General features: G+C 33.1%; 1 protein-coding gene across 4 annotated transcripts in view; it reads right to left on the bottom strand.

Moving 5' to 3' along the window:
* Positions 1-12,702, bottom strand: part of USP34 (ubiquitin specific peptidase 34) — a 313,145-nt gene that overhangs the window by 98,985 nt on the left and 201,458 nt on the right. For all 4 annotated transcript variants that reach the window (XM_043983440.1, XM_043983444.1, XM_043983443.1 and 1 more), the window contains exons 34-41: positions 12,034-12,234; positions 9,718-9,800; positions 8,409-8,449; positions 8,173-8,297; positions 7,311-7,463; positions 3,858-3,962; positions 509-564; positions 293-413 (exon numbers count right to left, since the gene is read on the bottom strand). In XM_043983440.1, coding sequence (XP_043839375.1) covers positions 293-413; positions 509-564; positions 3,858-3,962; positions 7,311-7,463; positions 8,173-8,297; positions 8,409-8,449; positions 9,718-9,800; positions 12,034-12,234 — 885 coding nt within the window. The remainder of the gene's footprint in view (positions 1-292; positions 414-508; positions 565-3,857; positions 3,963-7,310; positions 7,464-8,172; positions 8,298-8,408; positions 8,450-9,717; positions 9,801-12,033; positions 12,235-12,702) is intronic.

The raw sequence follows: 12,702 nt of genomic DNA, 5'->3' as shown, positions 1-12,702 counted from the left end.
GAGCATGGAATTTTACATGTAATGCAAAATGCTGCTTTAATACATTGAGTCCTATAAAATTGGAACCATAATTGCTTCAGAGTTCACTTCTTTCTATGTATGTCAGAAAAATGAAAAAGCATCTTGAAATCTGCGTTAGATTTGTATTTTCAGGATCTAAATGTTTAAAGGTAAATTCTAAATTCTAAAGTCAATTTTTAATGCATCCACATACAGAGTGGAGTAAAGTATAAAGCATGATAGCAGAATTAAATTGTACATAGAGACATATCAAATTTTTATTCATTCCTACCTGTCCTTCCCGTGAAAATTTAAAAGGTGGTTTGTGTTTAATAACACTTGTTGCAAGTCGTAAGAGTCCTGTAAGCCCATCATCTTCTATGTTACCATCCTGGTGATCAAGGATTTCCCTGCTACAATAAATAAACAAAAAGTTTGGGCAATTATGCTTTTTAATCATACCTTTCAATAATATAATTAAGAGTTATGTTATCATTACAAATCATACCTTCGAATACAGTCAGCCAGATGTCTTGCCAAAGCATCTAAGTCCAGTAAAGTTGTCTTAGTTTAAAGGAAAAAAAAAAGTATAAATCAAAGAGAAAACTACATATTTTATGCATAGCAGTTTATAGGCTACAATAAAAAATGGCAAGTTGGTAAAACATAATTTTACAAAAGGGCTATATGTTTAGAAAATTCAGTTAGCAATCAGCAGTAATACTGATAAGAATAAATATTTTTAAATGGTAAGTTTTATGGTATATATGCATGTAACTGATAACAGAATACTAACATTCTGTTCCAAAATATACGCGGTGCTGTAAAAATTTTAAATAACTTCAATTTATTTTAGAAAATGATCTCTAAAAAAGTTTACATTTATTGCCTACTAATTCTGACAATGTTAACAACGTCACTTCAACATAAAATCTAAACGCCTCCAATTGTTGAAATTTAATGAAAGAACGAAATATGCTTTCAGGTAGAAGATGGCACAAGAGATTTGGATTGGTGGTGTTTGGACCACTGATTTCATTGGTGTGGAAACTCCCTCCACTGAGTCAGAAGAACAACTCATCTATAACTGTTATAGAGAGTTGCCTAGACATTCAAGTGACTTGACCATTGTGTTCATGGCTATGATGTGTCAGAGGCACAATTCAACCTAAGTCTTCCTATCTCCAAGGCTGATCCTTTCCCTGACAATATCATGTCTCTTGCTACCAACTTTATGACCATAAAAATATGAAATTCCAGATGCTTTATTAAATATCAGTTTTTTTACTCAGAAGCAAAATGACTGATAGAAATGAGAGAAAATTTATGGCCAATCTCAGTATTTTCTCAACAAACTGAAGCTAAACTAATTATTGTTATGCTGTTAACATTCCACTTACAGCGTTAACTTCTGAAACTAAGATTTTTAATTGAAAAGAAGACTATGTCTTCCAACAGAAAAAGAAAACAATTTAGGTAAAAAATACACATGGATTTCTTAAGGTAATAAAGTTTAATACACATTCTAATAGACTTTTCTGTAGCCTTTGACAGGTGATTTGTTAATCACTCTCTTTTCCCTGATACATTATATTGTCCTCTCTAGATTCCTTTGTGATGCTATTCTCTAATGATTATCTTTCTACATGACTGACCAATCATTTCACTTTTGTGGGAATTTCATTTTGGGTGAAACCAACTAATCACAAATTTCCTTGTGCTACAGCTCTGTCCTGGGCCCTCTTCTACTGTTATACTATTTCACTTGGTGAAATTTCTGGATCCCATGGAATCAATTGTCAGCTGTATGTTGTAAATTTCAAATCTACTTATCCTTAACTTCTCTTCTAACTTCCAGTATTACATTTTTAGAGACCTACTGAACATCTAAAACTAGATGTAGCATAGCTACATGAAAATTCAACAGAAGTACAAATAATATAGCATTCATATAGCAACAACTATGTGCCAGACCCTGTGCTAAGTGCTTTACAAATATCATCTCATATGATCCTCACATCCCTGGGAGGTAGATGCTAGTATCCTCATTGACAAATGAGGAAACTGAGGCAGACAGAGCTTAAGTGACTTTCCCAATGTCACACAGTAGTTAAGTATCTGAAGGCACATTTGAACTCTGGTCTTCCTGAGTTGCAAAACCAGCTGTTTATCTAAAACGTATTCTCTCTTTTCTTTTTTGACCATCACTTTCTGGATCAACTATAAAATAATCTGGCATTTACAATCCTTCATTACCTTTGTAACTTTCCAGTCTTTTTATACCTTACTCTCTTCCACATACTATGTGATCCAACAAAACAGGATTCCTTGCTGTTCTTCAAACAACATACTTCATAAGCTTACTACATATTCCTTCTCTGGACCTCTCTCTCTCTCTTAGGCTCTAAATAATCCTAAACTTTGTTAAAGTCCTAGTTAAAACCCCACCTTCTACAAGAAGCCTTTTCTGGTCCCCCTCAATGCCAGTGTCTTCTTTAATTATTAATTATTCATTGTCATATCTCTTTTTTCATAGGTAGTTGTTTACATGTTGTCTCTCCCATAGATTATGTGCTCCTGGAAAGCAAGGACTGAATTTTTGCCTTAGTTTGGTTTTAGCACAGTGCCTGGATTATAAAAAGCATTTAACAAATGCTTGCTGGTTTGATTTTCACCTAAAGCAGGAGTATTTGATTCGTGTGTATGTGTGTGTGTGTCACAGAGACAGTGGTTTGGTAGCTCTGTTAGACTCCTCGGGAAAAAAAAATATTTTTAATGCATAAAATAAAATACATAAAATCACCTAGGAAACCAAGTATAATAAAAAACAATTATCAAAAAACTAAAAGTCCTGATTTTATGGACTCGCTGAAATCTATAAACCGACTCCTTGTGCCTCATGACTCTAAGTTAAGAACCCATGAACTAGGGGGCAGCTAGGTGGCGCAGTGAATAAAGCACCAGCCCTGGATTCAGGAGGACCTGAGTTCAAATCCAGCCTCAGACACTTGACACTAGCTGTGTGACCCTGGGCAAGTCACTTAACCCTCATTGCCTGCAAAAGGGAAAAAAAAAAAGAAAGAAAGAAAGAAAGAAAAGTTTAAAAAAAAAAGAACCCATGAACTAAAGAAACCTACTACTACTCTGAGAATATTTTGTATTATCTGAATCTGCTTGCAATTTACAAAAAGTGTATAGAAAACTTTCTATTGAAGATTTTTAAAAATAAAATCTTTATTAGACCATATCATATATAGTCAGAAACATCATTTAATTTTGGTTCAACAAAATGGTTAGTTACCAAATTCTGACATCTTCATTTAGGGAAAATGAAATCATAGGTTTCTGGTGACAGAAGTATTCTAGAGAAATCTAGAATTCAGTGGATAGAGCACCAGCCCTGGATTCAGGAGGACCTGAGTTCAAATCCAACCTCAGACACTTGACACTTACTAGCTACGTGACTCTGGGCAAATCACTTTACCCCAATTGCCTCACCAGAGAGAGAGAGAGAGAGAGAGAGAGAGAGAGAGAGAGAGAGAGAGAGAGAGATCTAGAATTCAAGTAACAAATAAATAACTAGTTCCAAATCTTATTAATAACCTTGTTAGGTGTACCAAGTAAAAGTCTCCTTTAAATATAGCTAAAAAGTATAACCACTTCTTTTGGGAAATCAGAAATTATCATAATCAGTAAGAACATAATAACACAGACATCCACTCTGACGATCACAAAAAAATCCTGGCCAATAAAGACTCAATGATGACTTGTGTATTAAAATTAGGAAAACCCATGAAGAAAGAGAGGGGAAACGATTACTTACAGTAATAAATCAATGTGAAATTAGTTTTACCTACCTGACTAGCATCTTTTACATGTATGTTGTCAATTAATTTGCATAATAACCAAAAATATTCTTTACATCCAGGTATTAGCACTGGTTCTTCTTCATAATCCTCTACCTGTGAAAAGAATTTTTTTTAAATTTATGTCACCGAAAAGGTGCCCAAAATCCTCAGTAACAAATCAATATGCACAAGAAATAATTTTTATGACTTATTTTAAAGTAAAAATTTTAATTTCCTTAAGATCTGGAGAAAAATTAAAACCAACATAAATCACAAACTTATTCCATGATTTCTATTAACCACTGTAATAAATGAAACTATTTTCTAGGTGTCTAACACACATACCAATCTGTAAAATATTATTTTAATATTGTTTGATATTATAGTTACAGTGATAGGACTCCAATACAGAATCACTTTAAGTTTAGAGGTCCTAATGACCATAAAGTATATCACCTATAACAGACAAGTTTGTAGTTTTCCACTGTTGTGACCTATGATAATCATGCAACAAGCATTTAATGCTCAGAGCTTCTAACTGGAAAAAACTATTGGATGACTGTAGTACAACATGAGTTATTCCACTTCTGCTGTTTCAGACAGCCAACTCAACGCTCTCCCAATTTCTTTTCCCAATAGAGAAACTCCCACTGCAAAGTGTCACCTAACTCTAATTTCAGTAAGTAACCCACTACATCTGTCTGATTAGGAATGCTTCTTCCAACATCTGGCATCAACTACCTATTCTCCACCAACCACATTTCCAGGCTTATAACTTTCATAATTTAAGCTTAACTTTGAAGATATTCTCTTCTTCCCCTTCACACTGAGTGAGTTTCTTGCATCCATGGGGATGAATCTCTGGTCTATATTCCCATATACTGTGTATTTGTGTTTTTATGTATATGTGTGAGCAAACATGTGGACTTTGCTTCTGTCTGCTTGCTGCACCACATAATCATGAGGCTCTTAATCATACCAGCTTCTTGAGTACTAATTTCCTATAAATTTCTGAATCTAGGTCTTTGCTTTAACCCAAGAGGTAAATAAAGCACTGCCACATTAGCAATTCAAGGGGAAAGAAAATTTCTTACCATTATGAAGTTTATTTTAAAAAAAACAATTTGGGGGGCAGCTAGGTGGCACAGTAGATAGAGCACTGGCCCTGGATTCAGGAGTACCTGAGTTCAAATCTGGCCTCAGACACTTAACACTTACTAGCTGTGTGACCCTGGGCAAGTCACTTAACCCTAACTGCCTCACCAAAAAAAAACAAACAAAAAGACAATTTGAGAAGAAAATACACTCATAAAAAGTGAGAAAGCTTTAAAAAAAAAAGCATACATAATAAGATGTAAAGTATGAGAGAAGTTTAGAGAAAAGATTTAAGATTCTTGGGGTATGTTTACATGGCTGCTATCTCCTACCTCTCTGACAGGACCTTTTCAGTCTCCTGTGCTCAGTCTTCATCTAGATCACAACCACTAACCCAAGGCTCTATCCTGGGCCCTCTTCTATTCTACTTCTATACTATATTGTTTTGTGATCTTTTTAGTACCTATAGGTTCAAGATGGCTTCCAAATCTAAATATCCAGATTATCTTCTTTTCCTGAGCTCTAGTTTTGCATAACTTAACTGCCTTTTGGCATCTCAAATTCAGCGTATGTAAAAGAAAAATCATTATCTTTTTCAAAAACCCTCCCCTCTTCTCAATTTCTCTATTACTGTCAAAGCCAATCCATTCTCCACTCAGTTTGCAAGATGATTTTTCTAAAGCACAGCAGTGACCTATTGAATTAGTTCCAGTGGCTACCTATTATCGAAAGGATGAAATATAAAATATATTGTGTAGAAATGTGACGCCCTTAATAGCCCCATCCCCCTCTTTCCACCTTTCCTTTCTTTTTGCACTCACTCTATGATGAGGAAATATAGGTCTTCTTCTTGATTCCGAAACACAAAATTCTCTTTCCCTATTCTGTGCCTCTTCATATATCACTCTTATCATGTCCAGAATGTTCCTTTCTTCACTTCCACCTCTTGGATTCTCTAGAATCCTTTAAAACTCAGCTCAGATTCTATCGACTACAAAGGCCTTTTCCAGATCCTCCTCCATAATAATGCTAGTGCTTCTCTTTTCATAATACCTTCCATTTACAATATGTGTATCTTGTATATATTCAGTGCCCCTGCCCCACTTCCCCCAACCCCCAATTAGAATAGAATGTTAGCTCCCTGAGGGCAAGGAGACCATGGGGGTTAAGTGACTTGCCCAAGGTCATACAGCTATTAAGTGTCAAGTGTCTGAGGCTGCATTTGAACTCAGGTACTCCTGAATCCAGGGGCCAAGCGTTTTAACCACTGCACCATCTAGCTGCCCCAAGGAGACCGTTTCTACCTTATTTTTTATCCCTAGCACTTGTCACATTGCCTGGCACATGGTAAGGGCCTAATAGTTGGTTATTCAATAAGCATTTAAGTACCTAATATGTGTCAGGCACCATGCAAAAGCCTAGAGACACAAAGAATGGAAAAAGACAGTCCTTGCCCTCAAGGAGTTCATGATTGTAAGGAAGACAACAAGCAAATAAATATGTACAAACTAGCTACATATAGGAAAAATAGGAAATAATAAGCAGAGGGAAGGGACTAGAATTAAAAGAGGTTGGGAAATGCTTAGTGACTGACTAGAATATTTGGCCATTGTTTTTAATTTTACAAAATCAATTTAAAATGTGATCTAACTAACTAGGCAGTTCATTAATTAAAATGAAAAACAGAATTATTTTACATTACTGATGAAAAGATATAGTAAAGCCTTAGTTGGTTAATGATTTATTTTTGCTCAATTGCTAGGTTACAACAGATTATTCATAATATTAAATATAAGGATTGCCATTTGTATCTATAGGTACTTGGGATTTTCACTTGTTTACTACTTCACTCAGTTCCTCTAAAACTACAAATTAACTTGCCCATGATAGCTATTCATGCCTACTACGCAGAACAAATGAAAACTTGAAAGTGAAAAGAAAAATGAAATATAAAAATGTTTTAATAAGTTTGATATATACATTATGGTTATTTAGTATGTCTATGCCTAAAACAAAAAGTTATATAACATGAAAGTGTTCTGGTTAGGAATTTGTCCTGTAGTCACTCAAAATACATTCAACTTTCATGATAAAGATAAATCCAGACAAAACAAACAACAACTGAATTGAATTCAAGTGATGTGAGATTTTTTTCCTTGTTATTAAACAGAATCTGGGGGTAACATTCTGGTCACCTTCCATTGTGGATAATCAAAATTCCTCTCTAAGAAAATTAAATGATGTCACAAATCACATAAATCCATCATGAAGATAGAGATGTACATTACCTTGAGAAATTTTGGAGAAATGGTATTTCAAAATGGAAATCACACCCATACCCACACCCACCCACCCCCCCCCTCCTACCTTAATGGGCTTTAAAGCCTGAGCATCAGGAAGAAATTTCAATAATGTTGAGGCAGCAAGTAATAGGAAAGATCTATTGATTGAATCTCCACCATCCAATCCAGATAAAGATAACTTGTATAAACCATTGCAAGATTCATGCCGAACAGCAGTCTAAAACAAAAGATCAGTTTCAAAGGAAATTCCACTGAATTAATACCACAACTTATTTTCTTCATATTATAACCAAATACTTATGAATTTCCTACTTTAAAAAATCCCCCCCCCCCAAGCTATGGGGCAGCTAGGTGGTGTAGTGGATAAAGCACCGGCCCTGGATTCAGGAGGACCTGAGTTCAAATCCGGCCTCAGACACTTGACACTTACTAGCTGTGTGACCCTGGGCAAGTCACTTGACCCCAATTGCCTTACCACCCCCCCAAAAAAAGCCCAAATATTATCTTCACACAAAAAAGTATGGATGATATAAGAGTTATCAAGAAACAACATGTACTTATTTTAGAGCTGTAAGGAACCTGAGAGATCCAAAGGAGTCTGTGGTAAAGGGACGATTAAGTTATGGTTTTTGTACTGATACAGAGAAACATAAAAGAAACATGTATAACTACATCTTTTTGAGCATGACATTATTAGTAGTAACTACAAAGCCTAAGTAATAAAATATCAAATGAAATGAAACTAAGAAATTAAAATTAAGTATTTAATTACAAATACTTGTAATATACTAAAAGTAAAAGTAGGTTAATATCAAGTAAAACTAATAATATTTACATGTTTATATTATTTAATTATACAATTTAAAGAACAAGAGAAAGCAAAAAACAATGAGGCACAACAACCATTTTCTGTCATTTGGGCTTACCTCAGGAATAAGAAGAGTCAGTTTCCTTAGCCAATCTTGTAAATGATCACTGTCAGCAAGGCTAGATTTTACTAAAGAACAGCAATGAGCCCAACTGACTAAAAGCCACATTGAATAATGTGTAACTAAAGGAGAGAAAAGTAATGATCATGGCATTAAACAAATGATACCAGGAATATTGTTTTATTCTTAAATTGTCATCTATTCATTTAAAATTAACTCTGTAGCATACTTACCTTCATGTCTTGACCTGTGATCAGATTGAGCTTTCAAGACTCTGCATAGGGGAAGAAACACATACACACATATATGTATGGGGAGGTTGCATATTATACACATATATTACATAAATATATAGAAATTAAAATGTAATGAACATAAGAACTTTTATCCAATTTCTATACACAAAAACACTTTATATAAAAGATGAAAGTCAAATATCATAACAAAAAAAGTCCAGAGGGCAGTTCAAATTCTTTTCTTATATTGGAACTTTTTTTATTGAATAACTACTTTAAATAAAGCATCTACTGGTATTTAGAATAATTTCCTGTTTTAAAAAAATATTTTGTTATTGGATATAGTGTTGTTTTGAGTTCTTTTTTTTTTTTATTAATTTTTTTTTTGCGGGGCAGTGGGGGTTAAGTGACTTCCCAAGGTCACACAGCTAGTTAAGTGTCAAGTGTCTGAGGCCGGATTTGAACTCAGGACCTCCTATATCCAGGGCCAGTGCTTTATCCACTGCGCCACCTAGCCACCCCTTGTTTTGAGTTCTTTGAAAAAAATAAGTCTTACTTTTTCTCTCATTTTAAATATGATACTACTTATAATCTATGTCTGGACATAGATTATTTCTAACAATGACAGAAAAATACATCACTGATCCTAGATCATTTCCTGTTTCCTGCCAAATTCTAAATAATTTGGTTTTTAAAAAATATTTAAATGAATAACTATAAAATTTCCCCCATGACTGTTTTAATCATTACTCAATTTGTATGTATGTGTGTGTGTGTGTTGGTTTTTGTTATGAAAGATAATTTTATTTTACAAAAGAAGACTGTAGAACAGGTAAAATATAATTTGACTTATAAAAAACAGAAATGCTCAGGATCATGATTTACATGTAGCATGGTACAGCAGTGCTGTTGAAACAAATTAAATTTTCTGAATATTAATTAAATAAGGACCAACTAATCAATGTATGATCAGTAAAACAAACAATCTCCAAGCATGTAAAACACTAAAAGTAGTTATAAAGGTCATTGAATATAATAATTATTGTCTTATGTCAGTTAGATAACAGTTGATCCAAACGTATTGACATTATTATGCCTTCCCATTCAATCTCATAGGTTAAGGAAATAAAGATAGGTAAGCTAATGTAGATAAAATCAATATATTTATAAATATTTCTTGTTGATTAAATCCTAAGATCACATATACTGTATCATAATAATAGAAACTACAAATTAATGAAACCTGAATTTTTAAAAATTACATCACTCTCTTTCCCCATCCATATAAATAAACAGGATATCATACCTAGGTGCCAAGTTATCATAAGTATAAGCAACAGACATAAGCCGCTGAATCAAACAGGTTCCTTGGACAAGAACAAGAAAAACCTGTTTAAAGGAAATGAAACAAAAAATGAAACATTAGTAGTTATTGACAGAGGTAAACATTAGAACTATATTTTTATTAACAATATCATGGTTAGATTTATAACTTCTCTGATAAAATAGATTTCCATAAGGTTATTTTAAAATATCACAAGTAAATAAAATACTTTGAAGTAAAAAATTTTGGGGCTGGGTTGGTGAAAATAACAATGACTTTGGAATTGGATGACCTGTGCTTCAAATCTTGTCTTACGTCACTTAACTTCATTGATTCTAAATTGTTTCCCCTGTTTAATGAAGTCAGACTAGACAACCCCTCAAATCCCTTTCAGCTCTAGATTTTTGATCCTGATACTGTTTTGTAATTAAATATTACATGCTACACAGAAATAGTAAATAATTAAAGATAGTAAAGCCTAAGTCTGCCTATTTTATGTTAAGATGTTGTCGCCAGCCTAGTTAGGATGGATCGCTAATTTTTGTGTCTCATTGAAAGTATACTTACAGTAAGAGAAGGCCTCAAAGGTTATTTAAATACAAAACAATTAATAACCTTGTGAAAATGTTAAGGAAGTAAAAGATTTTTAAGAATAGAAATCTCATACTTTACAGATAAGGAACTTCATCTTCAAACAGAAAAGGTTTTATCCCATTATGACATAATTAGTGGGGAGAACAGGGCAAGAACAAAAATGCACTATTGTCTTGACTCATGGTTCTGGGCACTTTCCATTAGCTCAAGCTTTTCTTTTAGGTGCCTCTCAAATGTTTTGAAAAAAAAAAACAGTCAAGTAATCAGCATCTCAATTTTCAACAAATAAGTTTCTTGTTCATTTTTAAGTAGGGGATAAATTAAGTATGACATGAATAAAATAAAAAATTCAAATACCTTAATACTGAAAAACTTAAAATGTTTATTGAGAAGGAAAAACAATGATTTAAAAAAATCAATAAAAACTAGGCTAAACATTTTCACTTGTTTGTATTTCCCAAAAGAGATTCTGTAATGCATAAACACAAAAATAACTTCCTTACTAGATTTTAAGTCACATCTTTCACTGAAACATCACCTCAGAAAACTGAGTATTTTTTTCCAAACTGAAAAAAAAAATGCTTTAAAAAATACAGAATTGGAACTACAATTTCTAATTTTGGTAAAATTTTTAAAAATTCTTTGAACAAGTAAATCCATAATAACTAAGATACTTATTTCATTACCAGGTTTAAAATATTGCCCCAAAAAATGTTAACGATGAGCCCAATCCCTTTGGTGAAAATAACACTTGGAAACAGTAATTAATTATATTAACGTCAGGAGCAAAAGAATGAATCAGTATACGCTCTACAGAGTGAATAAAGAATAACAACAGAGTAGTGCTGAGGAATAATCAATGGATAGCCTGAATGATTCACTGTAGCCATTTAATAATTCAGCAAACCGAGTTGAAGCCCTGTGGAGGATTTATGAGAGGACCTAAACAGCAAGTTATATAGGATTAGAAAAGAAAGTAAGGATTGATTGTGATCTCACACAAAGGATAAAGTGCTCACAGTGAGATGATACATCCCTAAAACAACAAGGTATAAAAATCTAAAATTGTTGCTTTCAACTGCTAAGGATGTAGGATTCTAAATAAATTGTAAATGAAAACTGACTATTTAGAATTAAATTCAAGATTATAAAGGAACAGGAAAAAACATTTTAATTCCTTCAGAAAAAGGAACTTTTTAAAAGTAGCAAAATTGTCACGAATATAGTTAGTGAAGCAATAAATAAAAAACAATACTAAATACTCACATGCACTTCAATAAAATAAAGAAAAACCACAGGCTCTATATTACTATTTAAAACAATACATATGAATTATTCATTTTCCAATCATGAACCAAAATGGCATGTACAAATTGGAAAATGTTTTCTAAAATTTATTTACCTGGTCACCAAATAAAGCTCTAACATAGAGGGCTTTAAAACCAAATTTATGTGCTTTAAAATGGTATAAAATGCATTTACTCATTTTGGAATAAAAAACAGATTTTTTTTTTCAGGCTTAACTGCCACTGATAAAAGACAGGATTATTTAGCATAAAAATAACAAAGAATTTCCTAGGAGTCTTAAAAAAAGTAATTTTAAAACAGTATTTTAAAAATCAAACTCTATTAAATTTATACCTATATTTTTACTGAACTACAAATAGAAGTTGGCATTTTACATTAATCTATACTACATCTTACCTCTGTTAATCGAGGAATATGAAGACCCTTGGCATGATCTCCAGTCACCTTCCTTGATTTACCAGGCCAAGTTCTTTTCCTGTGACTTTCTGCTACACCAGACCAGGCAAAGACATCATGATAAGCTAAATCCAAATCTGATGGATCTACTGCAAACTGGCATATTAACTTCAGCAAGCAAGCAAGACAATCTAGCTGCCACTGTGGATAAAAATAAAATGTTATTTTCTATTTTCATTTAACAATGCTGTAATCTAAATGGAAATAAAAAGAATAAAAGCAAAAATTAAAAGTTAGTGATAATTATTCCATAAACCAGTGTTTATCAACAGTGAAAAAATAGGATAGATACATCAAATCTTCTAAATCTTCAACCTCTATTCTGACCCCATAATTCTGCTAAAACTCCCCTCTGAGAAGTCATTAATGATCACTTAAATTGCCAAATGTGATGGGCTCTTCTCAATCGTTATCCTTCTTGACCTGTCTGCAGTATTACTCATGATAACCTCCATCTGGATACTACTTCCTCACTAGTTTTTCGTTTGTTTGTTTTTTAACTACATTTTCACCTGGTTTTTCTGCTCATTGCTCTTTTTTAGTCTCCTTTGCCAGCTTTTCACTCATGTCATACCCAAACTCTGATGAGCTCTCTTCTCAACTGCCTTG

The sequence above is a fragment of the Dromiciops gliroides genome, chromosome 2 (genome assembly GCF_019393635.1).
Source record: "Dromiciops gliroides isolate mDroGli1 chromosome 2, mDroGli1.pri, whole genome shotgun sequence".
Lineage (NCBI taxonomy): Eukaryota > Metazoa > Chordata > Mammalia > Microbiotheria > Microbiotheriidae > Dromiciops > Dromiciops gliroides.
This window is presented reverse-complemented; position numbering and strand designations above follow the sequence as displayed.